We start from the raw sequence: 20,942 nt of genomic DNA, 5'->3' as shown, positions 1-20,942 counted from the left end.
GGCCGATGATAATACTGTTGATGCTAAAGATCTGGCCAATGAAGAAAGGGAAACAGGTGCAGTAGCAACAGGTGCTAGATAGCTGACACAGAATCATTCAGCTCACCTTCACTGATGAATAGAGTATTATTATTTGGAAGACTCAGACCATCAAAGATCTGCCTCCTCTCAGCAACCTCTCTATGGTCTCCATGATGTCATCCTCTCTCCTGGTGACAGCTAATGTGATCCTTCTAGCCAGCCCCCCTCAGATGCCTGTTCATATAAATGTCAGGATACAGGACCAAGCTGCTCATGCACTTGCAGTGGTGACGCAGCCTGCTGAAGTGTCCTCCCAAGACTCAAAGGTCCTGAGACGAGACACACCTCGGTCCCAAGAGCATCACAATACCACAGTGCAGCTAAGTACCACTGGTATGCCTAGCACTCAGGTATCACCTCAGCACAGCATCAGGATAGGTTTAAGAACAACACAGGTAGGCACATTGATAAAAAGAAGTACTTGCTGTAAGTATTATTGTGTGCAATAAAACCACTGTGATATGAAGGCCCTTTGTGCTGGTTCCTGGATTTGAATGCCCACTAATCAGTGGGAGGACAGACTTGATTGTATCAGTTGGATCCTAGAGACCCTGAGTGATATCACCGTGAAGATTTCAGAAGCTACTTTCCATTGTTTTCTTCAAACTGTCCCCCAAGGCCTGAACACCAATGGTCAAAGTGTCCATTACGAAGAGATTGACTGGTCTGGAAGTTTTTCTGTGAGGGGGCACTGATGCAGAAATTTGCGGTGCCACCACCTGCTCCAGATAAAGCTTCATTATGTTGAATCCTTCTCAGGTATTGGCACTGAGAATGGGGTTGGGTTCTGCTATGACCACCACCATCTGTTTCAGGTCCACCGAGATGCCTCCAGGTGAGTGTGATGCTTATCCAGCATCCTGTTTAGGGCAGGTCCTCCGATATTTAAATCCACAGGCTCGGGAGCCAGGGACTGATTTCTACGGAGCCTCTATTACCCACTGTCAGATCCCATTTTCACCTCTAACTCCTCTAGCACTGTGAGGATAATAAATGAAGGAGTGCCACACATATAAGGAAAGGTTGATGGAAGCAGATAGATTATCTTAGCTGCTTTTGTGAGGTTGTTAAACTTCTCCCTGCACTCCAAATGATTCCTGGGTTTCAAGCAGTGACATTCGTTGCAGTTGTTACCTCACTGGAGAGCTAGCAACTATACCATTAGGACAGAAGCAGAATTCATAGAAGTTTTTAGCCTGGAAATCCCTTTTTGCTCAATTATTTGATAAGCAACTTATTGTAGTAAGGAAGAGGCAGTAAATAATCTAAGTATGGCCTAAAATATTACTGTAAAAATCGTGATCTTAGACGTGATTTGATCTTGTAGACTTGGTCTTAGCCATTGCATTTTTATATCACAGTGAACAGAATTTTTGTTGTTTGCAATTGTTTTACTTCAAGTGGAATTCGGTCCTTTTTCAGCATTTATTTTGAGTCAGTGCTAAGATACATCAGATTAATATGATGTAATAAAATTCACTTGCTGGCACAAAATTCACTATCGTAATTACAGTGTCACACTTGTAAGTACCATTGGTAACAACAGGATAAATCAAACAGATAGACTTGTAAAAATTCTCATTGATCAGAATTATTCACCTAAGATCTGTTAGACGCTTTAAGAGATTGTATATAATCCAACAGCGATAGCTACATCGCTTTCTTCGCGAGATCAACTGTTTTCTTTAGTGAGCTGTTTCATACAAAATGAAAGTTGCCTCCTTATATCTTTCATTCCTTTTTTGGAGGGCGGTAGGAGAGGTAGACTGTCTTTCCCCGTGGATCATAATCATTTTGAAAACATATCCAGATGTGCAAAAAGAATGAAATGATGACTCGGGCAGGGCTATAAAAATCAGCCGATATTCCCATTGTCTCTAGGATTCAAACATATCACACAGTCTATTTGAGAAATAAACTGCAATTAGAACAATATTATCTCGCCGTCTGTTAAAGGTGAAATCGGTGCCATGTCATCAGTGAAAGCGAATCTGTCTCCATGATCCAATTTCACATCTGTCTGAGGTTCATTCTAACTGTATCTTCACAATTCTTTTCAGAAGTGATCCGAAATCTACCATGCAACGGGGAAGGGGTGGCAGGGGCTGTCTGTTGCTGCTCTATTTGTCTGGACATGATTTTTCTTGCCCTGTTTCTCATTCTTTTTTAAAGTGAAATAAGAGCAGTGAGTTGTTGTTCCCTTTAGGCTCAATTCCGTGTGTTAAGAATTCACTGATAATACTGGGCATCACCGAATCAAAGCGACGCTGCATTCCTGCAACTGAGAAAGTTTTTAAAACTATAGGACTCACAATTTCAAATACTACAATAGCTTTATCTCTAGAAAAATCACTTCTTGTCACTTTTCAAATTAGTTCATGCAGTACCAGAGATGTGCAAAGGTTATCAATACATAAAAGTGCGATTGTAATATTACTAATCCTGTTTCGGTTACGCAGCATTTTTGTTTGACGTTTGAATGGTTTGTCTGATTTATGTATAATTCAATAGGCGGCAGGGGAATTTGAATATGTGGCATCTTTTGTAGCTCTTAGCTTCAGATAAGGGCGCAGTGTCTGGTCATCTGGGGGGAACTTCATCCACGATTACAGTTAGCACCACAACTTATATATAGTACAATTTCAAACTCGTCACAGTGTAATTAGCGGTTTACTCCAAATAGAATATATGTGGAATTATGAGATTAGTTTGTATAACTAACGAAATCACTACGAAGTAAGCAGTAGACAGGTTGCATGCGTTTTTTATATATAATTTTGGGCATTCACTCTCTTTCAGAAGATGCTGGCAAGCCTGCTGTAAAACAGGACCCCCTTCCCCCTCATAAATATAATTGGGTTCATATGATGACATTTGAATTTGGAACTGTAATCGGAATTCGATTATTTTTAAAGAAACTGACACAATTAAGTGCACTTCCGCTAAGCCACGAGTACAGTTTAGATGCAGCCTGTCTGATGGGATCTAATGAGAATGAAAGCGTTTTGGTTTACGAAAGCAACTTAAAAGATAAGACTTACAACACCACTATAGCGAGGGCAACTCAGAGTGGCGTTAAGTTTCGAATGAAAAGGATACACGAACAATTTTAACAGCAACATATTGTTAAAAGTTCTGTAAGCTTTTCAGAAGAACATTTGCGGTCAAGCTTACTGAATGAATCGCTTTTTATACAGAGAAAACCAGCAGCATTTTGTACAGAAGGAGGAAATATTTCTCATCCTATTGTACCTGATGGAGGGGTTTAATGTTCGCTCAGTGCCTGTTCATTATTGTCCTGTGTAATTTTACAATGAGTTGCGGCAAACTATGAAAAATGACATTGATGGAAATTAAATGCAGATTCAAAAAAAGTGTGTATTTTTATAACAGATGATGCCATGCAAGTTTCATTTTGTCGGAGATTTTTTATTTTATTTTAAATAGATACACTTATTTCGACGTCTAATATCCTTCAGGGTGACTATCAAGTGTTAAGTCTTTTGTGACAGCGAGACAGAGAGAACATCTCCCTCAGTGCACCTAAATAATTCGTTAGGTCGACTCTTCGTGTTCAGGGTCTGCTCCTTTATGATGGGTTGATTTGTAATTTGAGCTCCTGCTGTCAAATGGTTTGTATTAAACAGTTATTGATAACCAGGTAATGAAACTATTTAAGAACCAGAAAGGCAAAGTGCTTCAAGACCCTGTTAAAACTGCGCGTTACATAGTTTGAGACAGGGGAGCCGCGTAAACTCTTGGGAAAAGGGCGTGGACCTGAGATTGACATCGTTTGATTTCGTTGTTCTTTCTTCCTATTAAAATAAATGTCGAAGATTCTACCAAATCCATTGGAATTTAATGACTGGCGAGCAGTTATCACAAATACTCGCTCTTTCCGATGCAAGTGATTGAAACGATTGTTAGTCTTGTTGGTGAAAAGACCTAACTTACACCCAAAGCAAACTATTGAAATGTTCTGTTCTTCGGGTTCACACACAAAGTTGCCCCTTTTTTCTTGTCTTGCTGTGTTACTGTTAGCGCCGGCAGTTTGCTGACACGATCGCCACCGTGTCCCACTTTCTAAAGTGAGACAAATGTTAAAGCCCCCACCACAGCTCGCGAAGTGGAGACTGACCCGACAACGCAGAGGGCTGCATTCAATTAAGTGTTTCTGGATTCGTCATTCCAATGATGCTGTGCCAGTATTCTTCTGGCAGGCTGGGCGCATTGGAACATGCTCCTCCAATGGACCTGTTGGGGTTGAAAGTATTGGGCCGTTGGGTTTCTATTGGTTAAGGGGATGTCCTGACACGCAGACAGGGATCCTCCTGTACTATAAGAAGGGTACATCACGCTAGAGATACGGCAGGAGGGTTCTGTAAAGTCTGGAGTTATCATCACCTCTGTTTTATGCTTGCTGGGTAAAAGGCTGAGCTATTTTTCACAAGGAGTCTGCATGTCTAACATTTAGACATGCTCAGCTTTGTGGATACACGGATTTTGTTGCTGCTTGCAGTAACGACGTTCGTTGCAAGAGGCCAATATGAAGACGAATGTAAGTGCCCCTTTTAAATCTGACAATATAATGTTTATGTTTGCTTGGACGCTGCAACCCAGTAAGATAAGGCATGCCAGAATTCTTTCAGAAACCCTAAGTTCAAACTTATCAAAAAGTATAGCAGTGAAACAAGAATAATAAAAGTATAAAATCATATTTTGTGACCCGTTAAAAAATCCAGTAATTTGCAACGAACAATCTTTCTTAAACAAGTAACGCAATACAGTAGCAAATGATTCGTCAAACGCAACTGCACCTTGCTTATTTCGTAAAATATATACCAATATATTTGCTTAAAGTTAATGTGTATATAAGTACTTAAAGGCGTGGTCGCACAAGCGTTGGGATTTGGACGAAAACTAGCGCGGGTGTATGTGTTCCATTGAACGAGTATTGTGAGCGTCAGTTCAAACTATTTTGCTTCTTTGAGTCTAGATGATATTTTAGCAATCTGTCGTTAGCTTTTAGATAGGAAAAAAAATCAATAAATATGAGCAGATTGAATATGGGGGGAACTTGATGTTAATTTATGACAATGCTGGGCTGAGCAGAGAGAATTTTGCGATGTCGCCACCTTGCGTTAGTCTTCGACTTTAATACGGCGCTTTGCCTCATTGTTCCGTCGAGCAGACTAATAGTAAAGACTAATTTATTGTATTTTAGAAAGAGTTTTTAAGGACATCTGTTTACAAGTCCAAAGTACTAGTTTCTCAAATGAGTAAATGTATTTTTCGCGGGCGTGGATTCTTTCATGCCCCCCGCCCATCTGATGTTAGTTACATTGTCCCTTGGAGCAAATGTAGAGCAACTTAAGATGTGTCCAGTGAAGGGCAGTTTTGGAATTCTTCGTTTCAAATAGTACTTATGTTAAGCCCAAAGAAGGTGTGGTCTCTTTGAGTGGACGAATTAGTGACAATGTGGGAGAGATCAGCAAGTTTGATCATTGGTGGGAATGGGAATCCATCGGGGATCTGCGGAATGACAGTACACCTCCACTTTAGCAATTCCCAAAAGTATTCAGACGCAGTACATATGTGATAACGTTTTTCTCGTTTATAACAAATGCATTTCGGATCGTTTAACGTATTCGATAGATTGTATCTTTTTATATATAATCTATAAAGTAATTTAATGTTTAATTATATAACGTGTGCATATATACACACATTTTATGCGCACACAAACACTGACAATGGAATTAACTAAAACCAACACAAGAATTTTGGAGCCTCCTACTGGTAATTTGAAGTAGGTGCCGATTTGGCCGTGGCGAAAGCTGCATTTGAGGAGGGAGGAAATGAGTCTTCACTTCACAAAAGGAAAATAATTAGCACAGTTACGACATAGATATATAGATAGAAAGTAGATAGATAGATGCAACATTACAAATTAATTTTCACAAGAATCATATTTTCCATTTTGTTTTTAAGCAGATGAGGATCCCTCCCCAGGTGTTTGATGTGTTAATGCCTCACTTTTCAATAGTATTTCTTGCACTACTTTATTTTGTCAGAGCAGTTCTAATTTTTTAGTCCATCTTTTTTTGGTATTATAGTAACTTTCTGATGTGCAAGGTGACTGGATAGTTCTTCACATTACAAAGTATTGTCCTAGTAAAGTGATGTTCAGCTACATCTACTGGAAGTGCAAAGCCTATCTGCGATTTCTAAAATATGTTAGAATTGTACTCAAGTAAGGGTAAATCATTGATCAAGTAATTTCTATCTAGATGTTACATGGCCAATGTTATAACCATGGTGCATCTTGATAAACATGACGTAAATGCTTTTTTAAATGCCATCTGACATTGCTGCAAGTGTATAGTTTTAAGGGTCAAATATCATTTCCATCAAAAAGCTAGCAGGTATACACGGTAAAATTGCAAGTGTGCTTGTGCTGTTCAGCTTTGTATGAATAACTTAGTTTCAGCACATTGAAAGCATTTGTATATATACATGACCTGTGGTTTGCGGCCACTTGCCAACATCTCCTGTAGTGGCAGGGCTAAGTAACGGTGTAGGGTGAATCAAAGTGCAGGAAATGAAGTGCAAGGAGGTGTGGAAACCCCAGCCTTGTTGGTCATGTTAGTGTGACAGCAGCCCTTCGTTCCTGATGATATCATCGGAGAGTCTGCAGGGTGGCTGCAGCGTCAGGGGGCGGAAATGTCGCCAGAGTACCAACCTGATCCAGGCACCAATAACCTTAGCTCATCCTCCAGACCACACACTTTTCTACAATCACATTTTCATTCGACTCATTAGGCTATTAATATTAATATATAATTGGACTCCAAACTGAAATCTAATAAGATAATTGTGTACCTTAAACAGATTTATGTGTTTGTTTTTAATGGATAAGTACTATAAAGCAAGTGTGCTAATCTAATTAAACAACAATTAATAAGAATAATCAATGATTGAGACATCCATTTAAATTTTCTTCACATTTTTATAATAAATATTTGGTTAATGTACACTGACCAATATAAAATGTTTGCTTTACTAAAATGGACATTTTTGAAGTAATTTTTTCTTAAATTACAAAAATGTTTCAAATGTCAAATGATTGTGTGCATTTCAGAAAGCAAAGGGACCAAGCGGCTGTTTTAAAGTGGAGTATATATTTTTGAAAAATGTAACTTATTTAGACCCATTAGTTTCATGACCCAAGATGGATATACACCATGTAATTAATTGGTCTTAAAGAATAGGACCAGATAGGAATAATTATTTAAATAGATTACAAAAAATAACTCTGCAAATTTGGTCCAAAATATACTCGCTGACTGACACAGTGACGACAAAGGTAATCTGCTACACTCTCCTTCAGCTGAAGATGAGTTTCTCTTCTAACTTACACAGTATACGTCTCTATTCAGTACTGGTGTGGATCCTGCATATGATAAGAAGTAATAGGAGTCTGTTTTACCACTATCCAGTTCAGATGAGGAAGGGGATAAATAAAACATACCTTTAACCATTACATTCGAATTTAGCACAATGAGTTCCTAACACAGTCAAAAGAACTATCACTTCATGTCCATTCCCTTTCAACTTTTTTGACAAATTACATGGGGTAGCGCAGTGCATTAGATATTATATTTTTGGCCTTCGGGACCTTGGTTCAAATCCAGCCAAGCGTGATGGGATGAAAGTCTATAAGCTCTATTGGCCGTAAGGATTCAATGTAAACTGAGTTTGGATAGTCTCAACCTAGTTGGCAGGATGCAAAGCATGCAATTGCCATATTTTTCCAAAAAATGGCAATCTTACTCAGCGAAGCCACGACCACAGCTAGTTATAGGAAAGGGGGGTTCACTTCTGACAGTGGGGGTTGGGAATCAGCTGCATTGTTGGGGCAGAGTAAAGTTACTCCACATCTGGCTACGCTGTGCCTGATCTTTGAGTACTTGATGCTGGGTGCTTGAAATGAGAAAGTATTCCATTCCTCTATGAACACAAAATTCACCAAAAAAATACATTATCAAATTAAAAAAAACAAACTTATGATTCTAAGAAGCAGCTTATTACAGTTATGAAGTGTATAACTAACAAGAGTTAAATTTACTTTTGTCCAAATCACAGAGCCAAGTTCAGACACAGCGCAGTCCCAGCAGGGTTTATTTATTACTGGAAAATATTTAAGGTCATAAATTTCCTGACCAAAGTAAGAGTAAGAAGAAAATTTTTATTTACTGAGCTTCAGCTTCCTTTTTATAAATTTTGAAAAACATCACGATAACCTTTCAAATATTGGGGGAAGATTTTACTCTGCTATTTCTAGCAAAATCACAAATCAAGTGTAGAATGTGGTTAGGATTTCACTACAAATAGTGAACAGAGGAAATATTTCCTCATTGTCACTATAATCATATAGTGACTACTACTGAATGCTGTATACTACTGAATCAAACAGGACAGTTTTACAACAATTTATGATAATGTTTTGGAGTGTCATGTATGCACAATATATTAACCCTACAATTACATATTTGGAAAATTCCTAACTAACATCTTATTTTCTGTTTCTTTTTCTACAGACACATATGGAAGTGACGTAAGTGTTGACAGTCATTATGCTGTTACTCTTAGAAATTCCATTGTATTTTGATTCTGTTTAGATAAAATAATTAAGTATTTTTTTTTCTCTTGTTTGTTACAGGCTTACCAAGATGACTTAATGGTGCGTATGATGATATTGTTTCTTTCCTTGTGTGGCTGTGCACTCTGTAGGATGGAATATTTCTAAAAACTTCTGAAGTACAAATGCAGTGAGACAACCTTGGAATATTTCAACCTACTCCCAGCACACACTTGCCCACTAATTGGATAAAGCCTCTCAAACACCATAAGAACATTTCACACGACAGTTGGAAATTGCCACACTGTTCCAGTAAGAGGTGCTCTCCTGATGTTGCTGTTAAGGCAGTTTGTTGGGGGAAGTACTGTGTTGCATCTGTACTGTGCTATATCCAGTGCTATAGCCAGTCTGAGAGTTTTCAATGCTGATACCTGGGTCAAAAACTGGAAATTGGTGTAATATACAATACATAGTAACATCAGTTTCATGAAATGTAATTACAAAGGAATATAGTGCACCATTAAACCAATTTTTAAATCTTTTTATTTAATTTTTTTACTCAATCTTTAATGTATGATATAAACAGAATACGTTTTATTGTCCAATGGGGCATTATTAATACCTTGCTCATGGTGCTCAACATAACTTATGTGATCTGTGTCACTCATGAGTAACACAAGTCCACTCATGGGACATAAATAATATATCATGGGTCTTTATAGTTTGTTGTCTACGTTGTGTTCCATCAGCTTGATAAAAACAAAGATGCAATAAAAAATTAAATGACAAAAAATCGACACGCGGAAAACACAGTTTTCCTTTTAGACATGGATGTTGATGCCCAACTAATGTTTTAAGGCCTGCTGCATGAGGGATGAGACAGCTGAAGTCAGTTTGTCACACTTCCCTCTCCCTCAAGCAGAGCTACTCCACCTCCACTTACAACTTATTACCCCTTTTGAGAGCTGACCCATGGTACCGACAGCACTGGAATTCTGCCCAGTAATCACAGTGATGTAAAGTGTGATTTTTACATGCTTTCATTTGCTTATTTTTGTTTCTTCACATTTCCTCCGGAACCTCTCTCTGTGTGGACTGCACTTATCACACGTCCTTCTCCAGTCTGGTTAGCAGGATGGTCTGAAGCTCAGACTTCTGCATGATTGCCTCGCAGGGGTTGCAGACAAACTGGATAATATCACTTTGTTTTCCTGCATCCATGAAATGAAACTCCTTATTTAATGACAGCACACCATCTAGCAGCATGGTTCAGAACTGACAAAACTCACCAATAATGGTCAATTAGGCTCTGAAACAGAACTTAGACAATGGACCAAGCTGACTTGCTGCACAATCTTTCCTCATTCCTTCTTCCTTAAGTTCTAGTGCAGTAAGCAATCTCCAGTATCAAGCAGCCCTGATTAACCATTTGACTGCTGGGCTATTGTGAAGCAAGCATGCAGAGAATTATATTATCACACTTATCATATTTGTCTATCTTTTACTTAGACAGCTTTTCATTCTGTCACTTGTTATAGTACCTTCATAAACCGATTGGGAGTGGCAATGGGCAAAGATGAAAAGGAAGATTGGGAGCAGCATTCTAATGTAGCTGGTGTGTTTTTTAAGTGAAGGAAACAAGCCTGCAAAAAAAAATCTTGCATTGTCTCTGAATGACTTTCAACATCCATCATTTTCAGTGTATATGCTGTTTCATTCTAAAATAATGATCCACCCTTGATTTTTAAATGTTTATATTAATTCTCTTTCCCCAAGTCTCTCAGGGGAAATCCTTTGAAAAATGCTTTTGCATCTTCTGGTAATCTTGTAGGCTTTTTAGGTTATGTGTCAGCATTGGTTGGTGGTAGCACTTTTGCCTCTGAGTCAGAAGGTGGTAGGTTCTAGCCCCACTCCAGAGACTTGAGCACATGATCCAGGCTGGCACTTCAGTGCAGTACTGAAGGCGTGCTAGACTGTCAGAGGTGCCGTCTTTTGAATAATGTTAAACCTAGGCCCATCTGCCCTCTGAGATGGACGCAAAAGATTCCATGGCGTTATTTAAAGAAAATCAAAGGAATTCCCTTGGTATCCTAGCCAACATTTATCCCTCAACTAACACCAACAAAAATAGATTATCTGATCATTTATCTCATTGCTGTTTGTGGGACTTTGCTCTGTACAAATCAGCTGCCTTGTTTCCCTACATTACAACAGTGACTACATGTTTAAAGTACTTCATTGGCTGTGAAGTGCTTTGGGATGTCCTGAGGTTGTGAAAGGCACTATATATATGCAAATTCTTTCTTTCATCTTTCTTCTTAAACCTATCTATGATACGATCCTGTTGGACATAAGAATAGGGGAAGGGTAATGGATCAATCTTGTAATCATTTGAAAGTATGATATAAACTGCAACTTTTGAAATTGTGTTACAGCTTTGTATATCTAACTTGATCCAAATATTTATGTTTTTAGGGACCCCAAGGTCCCCATGGCGATCCAGGCCCACCAGGAGACAGGGTATTTATGCTTGAATTGGATTAGTTTTCTTCAACCAGATTTTTTTAAATTAAAAAGTTGAATTTAAGTTCTTTTGAAGAAAATGTTGTTTCAACAGAATATTGTCTGATATTTCTTAGTTTTGTTTTCTGTTGATAATATCAAATTGATTTATGAACAACCACATTGCGCTATATACCACGTTAATTAAATTGTCAAATCTAAACATTTCCATTTTTGTATTGTGCCTTATGGTACACAGTCACAATCTGCATTCTTTCTATCATAGGGCCCTCGAGGACAAGACGGTAGAGATGGAATACCAGGCACGCCAGGCCTTGCCGGACCACCTGGCTTACCTGGCATAGTAAGTTATTATTGCAAAATTAGCTGATTCTATTCAGAGTAATGGTTGATTTTGAATTGCATTCAGTTATTGGACCAATTATTTAGACCAATCTCAGTTCCCGTTATATAATACATATAATGTAAATGGCACCAAACAACAATAAGAATTTTCTCCTACCTCCCAATGTACTCCCTTTTTCTGATAGCTAAAGGGGATCAGCACTTTGAAATATATTCACTCTTTCTGTTTTTTCCTGTACAGTCAGTTTAGTAAAATTAAATAGCTTAAATCAAAACTTATCAATGACAAAAAAAATTGGGTTGCATTTACAACTCTCCAGTTTAAGCATCCATTCTTCTATCTTCTAGGGACAATGGGTGTCAGAAGGATATTATACAAAGTGGGAGCATCATAGCCAAGCCCAACCCTGTCTTCACCCAATATACACACATGCATATATTTCCAGCTGGGAGGTCACAGGCCAGTGACAAGGAACTGGAATCCTGGTTGATTTTTTTTTCTCTTTCTTAACTAGCAGACGCTGAAGCTAATTTGAGTCCTCTCCCAATGTTCACCTTAGCTGAGACCAGTTAACTCCTCAACATAGACCAGGGATTTAAACTGGGAGTTTCCTACTGCCGTATGGCAACAATAAGGAAGAATTTTTAATCAACCCAATTTTTTTTTGATTTTGAATGTTAACAACTGAATATTTAAAGATTGACTATAAGAAAAATGGGAACAGTGAAGGGTTTAAGAATATAGTTTGATTTTTCTGTCCTTTCTCATTTCCCCATCCCCAATCCTGCCCTTGTGAGCAACTGGTTAATAGGGAAGTTAGTTTTACCATGTACATGAAAGTGTTTTGTGTAGGTTGAGGTTATTTCTATTTCTATTGTTGGTTCTAAAGATACATGTACAAATTAGCATTTGTTTGCAACTTTCTTCAGTCAGTGTAGCCTTGGTGCTTTCATCTTACCAAGTTTCCATGACTGCAGATAAGTTGATAATCAGTTAAGGCCTCTCCTAAAGTAATGATGTGTCTCTGTTTTGGTTTTCAGAGCTTTGCTGCTCAGTACAGGAAACAGGACGATGTGTCACCAGGAATCATGGTATGCATTTACAACTCCTTCTTCAATCATCCCACAACACTATAGGTTAAATTCCATGATCCAGTTCTCCCAGTAGGGAAGCCACACTTGAAGGGAGTGTGAGGCCTAGATAGAACTACAAGATTGTAGCTATGATTATTCAACTCACTATTTGCTACAAGTGTGGCCAACCACTGGGACTGTTGGATCACAGGATTAGCCTTTTATGTAATCTTGAATTTACACGGACTGCAGCGGTTCAAGAAGGCGTCTCACCACCACCTTCTCGAGGGCAATTAGGGATGGGCAATTAATGCCGGCCTCGCCAGCGACGCCCACATCCCATGAACGAATAATTTAAAAAAAAATCTGAATGTTCTCATTTTTCATATCAAATGTCCTGTAAATGAATCATGTATTATTTGAAAGCTTTCTTTAAAAGGCGGTGTGCAGTTTCAGGTTTTTTTTTTTAAAGTGAGCAAGCGCTGGAAGATTGATTTTCATAAAGAGTTAGAAACACCAAGATGTATCCCAGAAACACCAGAATACAGCTGAACATGTGATCTTAAATCTTTGAAACTGTTACACTTCCTTGTTATTACAAAAGTTATGGTGGCCCTAAAATTATCCAGGAACATTATTGCTTCTGTGCCAGATGTTCTATATAACTAAGTCACTTTAAGATAACATCTTAAAGAACAAGTATAATGTAAGGATACACTTTCAGAATGAAGTATTCCCCAAGCTATATTATTTCAAGGCATGAAGAAAAGATCTTCCACCTTTGCCACTGCATCTTTCTCACATGCATGTCCACCATTTTGTTCATCACTCATATTGAGTTCCACTCTAAGTAGCTGGTCTAACAAAATAGGTTACAGATGTGTCCAGGGACAGCTCCATAGTATAACACTGAATTCAGAATTTGAATCAGGTTGGGTGCTAATTCAGAGGTACCTGAGCAAAGAAAATACTGGATTTTCTCAGCTCAATACAGGATACAAGAAGAAATCCAAATTGCAGGTCACCATTGTATGAAAATGTAATAATAAACTATGTATGAATTCCTATTTTGATAAAATTGTATGGGTGTGGAGTGTTTTTACTAAATCTCTCCAAGCACTTAAACCACATTATATCCCATCGTTCCCTTTCCAAAATAAGGCAGAATACAGTGACCATTAAGAAATATATTGAGTATTTTCATTCTTTTTGTTTTCTCCAGTAAGATCAGTTTAGTAAACTTACGTAGTTTAAATCAAAACTTGTCAATGATGAAGAAAGTGAGTATGAATGAAAGCATCTCACTTGTCCTCTACTTGTTAACAGAAGATTTGCTTCTATTGTAATGGGCAATTCTAATTGCAAAAGTGGAAGAAGAACTTTTGCTCATTATAACTATAGAACATATGAGAAAGTTTTCCATTTTTGCCCTTTATTTGGGTATTTTGTTTTAGCATACATGTTCCTTTTGATATACACTTATCATTGTCAGCTTGGCTTAGTTGGTAGCTGTCTCTGTCAGAAGGTTGCGAGTTTGAGCCCCACTCCAGTATTTCAGCACAAAATCTAAACTCATACGGTGCAGTACTGACAGAGTGTTATATTGTTGAAGGTGCCATCCTTCAGATGAGACCCATCTACCTGTTTCTTTGGTTCAGTTGAACACTAAAATTACATGGCACTATTTGAAGAAGAGCAGAGAGTTCTTCCAGTGTCCTGACCAACATTTTCCCTGAACCAGTACCACCAAAAACAGATTCAATTGATTGAAAGATAAACAAGTTAAAATGCTATCAATTCAGTTATACTAATCACCTAAAGTCAGATTCACTTATATTTTAGTATTTGCGGATTAAGATTTTGTTAAGTGGCCAACTGTTTATAAAGACTAAGCCTAAAGACAGTCAAAAACATAACGGTACATATGGATTATTTGTGAGCCCATCATATCATTCACTCTAACCTTATCTGCCTTGTTTACATCTATACTGTGTTTATATTTCCAAAGATTGTCTTGTTGCTTAATTACTGATTGGCATATTGTGTACTAATTCAGATATAATCTATTTTTCTTTAGGGACTAATGGGAGTGAGAGGCCCACAAGGAGCATCCGGTGCTCCTGTAAGTGTTACAGTTTCTTGGTATTTTGCTCTTGCCCATTTATAATTGAAACTATGCAACACATTGTACTACCTCCATTTGAAATTATCTTGATTAAAATTTATTTTAGATACTTCAGTCTTGAATAACTTGAATAAAATGTATGTGTTCACTTTCAGGGTTCTCCCGGCCCCCAAGGACCTCCAGGCATTCCGGGTGAAACTGGTCCAACTGTAAGTACACTTCAAAGCAATATTTTCAATTTGTGACATGAAATAATTCGTGAAACTTTTATTTCATATTGATTTTTGATTTTCTTTTTGTATTTTTATTCACTAGGGTGCATTGGGTCCCCGTGGTCCTCAAGGTACACCTGGAAAACCTGGTGAAGATGTAAGTATACATTATGAAGAAGTAAAATATGAATCGTGACAGCATTTTTAAATGTTGCCAGCTCCTTGGGTCACAACTGCTTTATGTATCAATCAGATAATATCACACAATGGGGGTGCTTCATATTGTGCCTCATCATATCTAGAGAAAATAAATTAAAGTTAAGTTCTGAATAATTGAAAGAAATGTCTACATTCTAGAGCTGGGCATTCAGATAATTTTGAACTGCAAGTTGAGAACCTCACACAGCTTCTCACTATGTTAGGAATTTGTCTGAATCCCTAGTCCAAAATTGAGGCCAGTGAACATGGAGAGAACATTACTCTGAGTCACCAGAGTTTAGAAATTAGACCTATCACAATGATGATTTACTGTAATGAACTGCATATTTCAAACAATTACCTAGTTCTCAAGTCACCCTAAAGTTTTAGCTTGGAGATAGTTCCATAAATGGCTTTCTGCAACTTCTTGAGTTTCCTTTTCTCTTTGGTGCTAAAGATAAAGAGGATAAACTGGATATAAGGAAGGGTCAAGCTGATTCACAATGAGATGAATTGACAGTATTACCCCTTTTACACACACAATTTTACTCTTGTGTGATTGATGCTACTGTTGGCAAGCATCTGGCTTCTTAGAATCTGATTATATATTTGCTATGATCTTTGAGCACCTCCTGACCTTTAAATGCAAATGGAGCCCTATCCTTTGTGAAAAAATTCTCCCGTTGTACTTTTGTAGTTCTGGGTGTTTTAAAATCAAAACACAATGTGGGTTGTATATTCTTTGGGCAGAAGCTATTAAAAATGTCCATGGTCATGCATAAAGTCTTACTGGTATTGCCAGTAGAAAGCTCACAACAACTTGCCAACATGTAAATCTAGTCCTTTTGATTCTTATCCAATTAAACATATAATGTCACAGATGAGCAACTATGCAGTAAAGAACAAGGCAATGTTTTTCGTAATGTAATATAACATTACTAATCAAAAGTGCACATCAATAAGGATGAACAAATCCTGGATTCAGTGTCCAATCATATGTACTAGATGCCTATAGGAGACTTAGATTCTATATATTTAGCACCTTTTCAGAATTGGGTCAGAGACGCCCTCCATAGCATCCTTGCCACATTTGCCATCAGGCCTGTTCATTCAGGTCAAGGTTTGCTTATTGTTACACATTATAGAACAACAGAAGGTTCTGGTAATTCATGATGTACAATTAAAAAACTATTCTATTAACGATTAATTAATTAAAGTTTTTATTTTCGCCATATTTGTCCAAGTTTCTGAGGAAGACTTCCGTCATGTTACCCTGACCAAGTGGGCAGCTAGCCACTTGCTCCCACTTCCTGTCAATGCCATTCTGTAACCAGCTTAATGTTCATGAGTGATGGACCCAAGTCAACTTTCCCATTGTGGAGGAACAATCTTAGTTTCTCTCTGCAATGTCTGCAAATGGGTCTGGGTGAGATCAGAAGTGACCTTGTGACTAATCTGAGCCCTATCTGTCCAGAGTTTAATTTTAACAATCTAACCCATTCTGCCTCCAAAAAAGGATCATTACAGCTGTTATTTGATCTGGAGGATCAAGTATGCATTGAATTCACCAGGTTTTTGTAAATGATGTTACCAGTTTGGCACATTGTACTGAAATCCATTCACTTGATGGATATTAAACAATTTGGAAGTGCCTAACGTATGAACATTCTACTTAGATTGGTAGCTGTTAATGTCCAGAAGTAAATACATTAACAATATATTTTAGGAGGTATAAAAAAGTAGAGCATGTCTCACATAAGTAAATAGTAATATAATCTACCTGTTGGTATAAATCTATGTACATCTCTTACTTAATTAACATTGTATTAGTACTAAATATTTACTTTTCTCTAACAGGGTAAAAATGGCAAATCTGGCAAAGGTGGTGATCGTGGTATTGTTGGATCTCAGGTAAGAGATGTGGCAGCATAAGATATGTATAATCTAATAATAACATTTGGTTTAGTACTATCTGACTTGAAGGTGCTGATCCTTCTGTTAAATGCAAATATTTATTTTATACTATCTTACCAAACAGCCATAGCAACAATGCCAAATCGTTTCATTTTGATGATTCAGTTGTATTTCCTCTTCCTCTTCATAGGGTGCTCGTGGTTTCCCAGGAACCCCTGGTCTCCCTGGCAGGAAAGGACACAGAGTGAGTTAGACATTTTCTTTTTGTTACTTTTTACATCTTTGTTCTACTGCAGTAAATAATTAGTGCTACACCGTTTAATGCCAGTGACTGACATATTATAATATCTTCCATTTCCTTACAGGGCTACAATGGTTTGGATGGAATTAAGGCAGAACCAGGTGCCGCTGGTGGAAAGGTAAACCATGCAGCTATGATCAAGTTACAGTACTCTGAGCTGTTAAACATGAGTTAGGGAGCATGCTATTTATACAGTTAAACAAAGGAATATTCTTTGTACCTACTGCTAATTTTCATTTTACAAGTGATATACTTAGATTTCATATCAGAAAATTGAACACAAACCTTTAATCTTTTCTAATTATGTTCAGATGTAGAGAATTTCATATTTTTCTACATGTGTATGCTTAGCCTTTTGCCCTTTTGAGGCGAAATTTCTGCAATTTAGAATTTTGGTGAAAAGCCAACATGAGTACAAAACAGGAAATCCCATTTTGTACTCATGCTGGGGAAAGATTTCATTGGGAAATTAGAATGTACAGAACCAGAAAATACCATTGCAGTCCATTTAGGGGGTCCCAGTGTACTGAAATCACAAGCTTCCTTATAACGAGCAGGTTTAGAATTTTGTGACACATACCTCACAGTGGATATCTTCCTCTATTGATTTTTTTGCTAAAACTATTACAGGGAGGTAGTTCACCCCCATTTTGTCTTCACTATGCTAATTTTTTACCTGCAACCTGTTTCCATCTCATAATACTGGCACATGTAAATCTGTGTTACTCTACTGATTTTCAATAGAAATCTGAGCTCTTAACTCAAATCTTTTCTGTGTTTTTTTTTTCCCCTATAAATTTGAGATTCGTCTTTTCAGTCCATTTTGTTTGTGATGCAATTGTACTATAACCAACTAGCCTGTCGTACATCACAGCATCCTCGTAAGCAAGCGCAGTATTTCATTAAATGTGCCTTATACCAAAATACTGAAAGTCAGAAGCAGTCACTTGCAGTCAACATCATCATAGCAAGAGTTGACAAAGCACCTGCTTCAGCACCATTGCTCTTTACTTTCCATGCCAGTCCTGGAGTTAAGGAATTTGTGGTTCCCAAGTGCAAAGTCATCCATGAGATCGATACAAGACTAATTAGTGTCAATCTTTAGTCATTGAAATTAAACAATGCTAAATAATTATGATTTTGCTTAATATTTGTATCTCCCAGGAGTTGGAGCCTGGTTAGAGGATTTCACTAACAATGCACATACAAAAAGAATAGTGAAACAGAATAAAATATTATGTGGCTATAACACATGCAAAAACATACAGCACCAAATGTGCTTGGAAACTGCTGAATTTGTTTTGTTACTTATAACAGTCATTAGTTGATATGCCAAATGTTCTTCCTACAGCCCATATGTAAAAAGTTACCATTTTATGAGGGCAATGACTCATTCTTTGTCAAAAAAACACTTCAACTTCATAGCATGCATGTCCCAGTGCAGAAATTAGAAACAGATTTCTAACTTTGGGGCCAGTAATTGTTTCCATGGCAGAACACAAGATAAATTATACATATCAAATGTTGGCTGCTTCATCGTATCTTCAAGGATTGGAAAGCTGCTTTGGGGCTTTGAAACTGTAGTGAACAGTCAAATGCCAGACCTCCTTGCAACTTGCTTGGACATATTTTAAGTAGATATTCAAGTTCATCATAAAATACCCAAAAGTAAGGCCAGATGTTGTTTCTGGGCACGTATGAGGTATTTCATAACCCACTATATTTGATGATTTCTACCTGATAACTAGACACATAGTCACATCCCGCAAGAAACAGAAATGTTTGTTTTCCATTGTAAGCCCATCTCAGTGCAGTTACAAAGTTTGAGTATTTTGATTCCATTGAACAGTGCCAAGAGAATGGAGCTGTATCAAAGATCATGGCAGACAATGCGGATTTGATATTTTTATACTGAATCTTATTTCTGACAGTATGACGAGACGAATGTTCATTAAAACATCCAAAAAAATCTCTCTCAACCTGCACACTTTTCTGCTTTTGTTTGATAAGGACAAATCCTCTTTATCTCCCTACCTTGAGTCTTTCTATCCCATCAACACTCCCCCCACTAACCCCCACCAATGATGGCTGAGAGGGCATTTGATTGACCTGCTGTCAGACCTTTGTCTATTCCTCTAATAACCACTTAGTAGGAACAAATTGGGGAATTTATTTTTAAGTATGATCTAGAATGAGCCTTTTGAAATCAAAGCATAAGGTTTTGAAACTGCTCCCCAGATCCTAGGGGATCTGCAAGGAGTTTCCAGGAGGTCCCTGAAGCCATCAGTTTTCTTCATCTGTAATCAGATTTCTATATTTGGTAATATACCAGCATGTTATTTTTGTTGCTGTTTATACTAATAAAACCTGTTTTCTACAATGATAGCACTGTTTTCCTTTAGGCAGCTGATGTCAGAAGTTGAAACAGAAAGCCCCAGGGGCATGTCAGTAATTGCAAGTGGTCCTGAGGAGTGTGTTAATATTTGATGGGATCCCTCACACATCAATGTTTGACAAACACTACATTAGCTAATAATCACTACAGCAAGTTCAATAGTCTTAATTATAATATATGCTTCTGGTATTGCAAACATACTTAAAGCATTTGTTTAAAGACTTCACCACTTTATTATATGCCTTTCCCATATGGGATAAAACTGATCTTCCAGAGTTATCCATTAAATATCATTAGGCTTTCCAGTTTTCAGTTTTTATTGTTGGTCTTTATGTTGGCCATTTTTTTAACTTGCATTATCTTCACTTCTTTCTGATGTTTATTATTGCAGTGTTGCCTCTGGTGCATCTGTTGCTCCCTTGAGGCATAGGACTGTTAAACTGGTAACATAGTGTACCATAGTTCACCATAATGCAGTGAAGTGGGACAACCTACATTTTTATATCTTCATATTTTGAAATTTAATTCAAATTTTATTTACCTAGTAAAGTACTTATATTACAGGTAATCTATTATTTATCCTGACAATATTTGAAAGATTAATTTGCAATTCAAGTCCACAGGTTTGTGGCGCTTTTGATTAAGTAAAAATCAGAGCAAATATTTTTACTTCATTCATCTCAAGATTGGCTGTATTCAGTTCAAACACCTAAGAATTGGCAGCCAATAATCCTCAAGCAAATATCAATCTTCTGCAGTAATTTTCTCTTTTTATTAATTTGCAAGAAAGTCAGAAACATAATCCAATGTTGTTAAAAGTGAAAGAAAGCATTTTGGTGCTTATTGGAGTTAAGAAAATTTCAACATTTTGGTCAAGCTTTATTGTTTTAACCCAAAGTGTATCCTACTCAGGTCTGGAGTAAAACTTGGAAAGATTGCTACAATATGTCATCAGAGTCAGGCCAGAGAAACTTACTTCTCTATCTTTAGGTTTTGTATGTATGATGGCATGCTGAGTAAAAGTAGCAAATAGCTTCCTAAATCTATCTCTATTCTGTTATATCCTGCTGTTACCTGGCAGCAGACATAAATGGAATAGCATCATTACTATTTAATGTCAGCTTGTCAGCATT

General features: G+C 37.4%; 1 protein-coding gene across 2 annotated transcripts in view; it reads left to right on the top strand.

The window, feature by feature from the left end:
• The first annotated feature begins 4,438 nt into the window (after positions 1-4,438).
• Positions 4,439-20,942, top strand: part of col1a2 (collagen, type I, alpha 2) — a 50,790-nt gene continuing 34,286 nt past the window's right edge. For both annotated transcript variants that reach the window (XM_068004446.1, XM_068004438.1), the window contains exons 1-12: positions 4,439-4,639; positions 8,682-8,698; positions 8,804-8,824; positions 11,198-11,242; positions 11,511-11,588; positions 12,632-12,682; positions 14,742-14,786; positions 14,945-14,998; positions 15,105-15,158; positions 17,057-17,110; positions 17,304-17,357; positions 17,479-17,532. In XM_068004446.1, the coding sequence (XP_067860547.1) occupies positions 4,558-4,639; positions 8,682-8,698; positions 8,804-8,824; positions 11,198-11,242; positions 11,511-11,588; positions 12,632-12,682; positions 14,742-14,786; positions 14,945-14,998; positions 15,105-15,158; positions 17,057-17,110; positions 17,304-17,357; positions 17,479-17,532 (609 nt within the window). In that variant the 5' untranslated portion in view covers positions 4,439-4,557. The remainder of the gene's footprint in view (positions 4,640-8,681; positions 8,699-8,803; positions 8,825-11,197; positions 11,243-11,510; positions 11,589-12,631; positions 12,683-14,741; positions 14,787-14,944; positions 14,999-15,104; positions 15,159-17,056; positions 17,111-17,303; positions 17,358-17,478; positions 17,533-20,942) is intronic.

The sequence above is a fragment of the Heptranchias perlo genome, chromosome 2, assembly GCF_035084215.1.
Source record: "Heptranchias perlo isolate sHepPer1 chromosome 2, sHepPer1.hap1, whole genome shotgun sequence".
Lineage (NCBI taxonomy): Eukaryota > Metazoa > Chordata > Chondrichthyes > Hexanchiformes > Hexanchidae > Heptranchias > Heptranchias perlo.
Note: the sequence above shows the minus strand (reverse complement) of the source record. Positions and strands in the feature narration are given on the sequence as shown.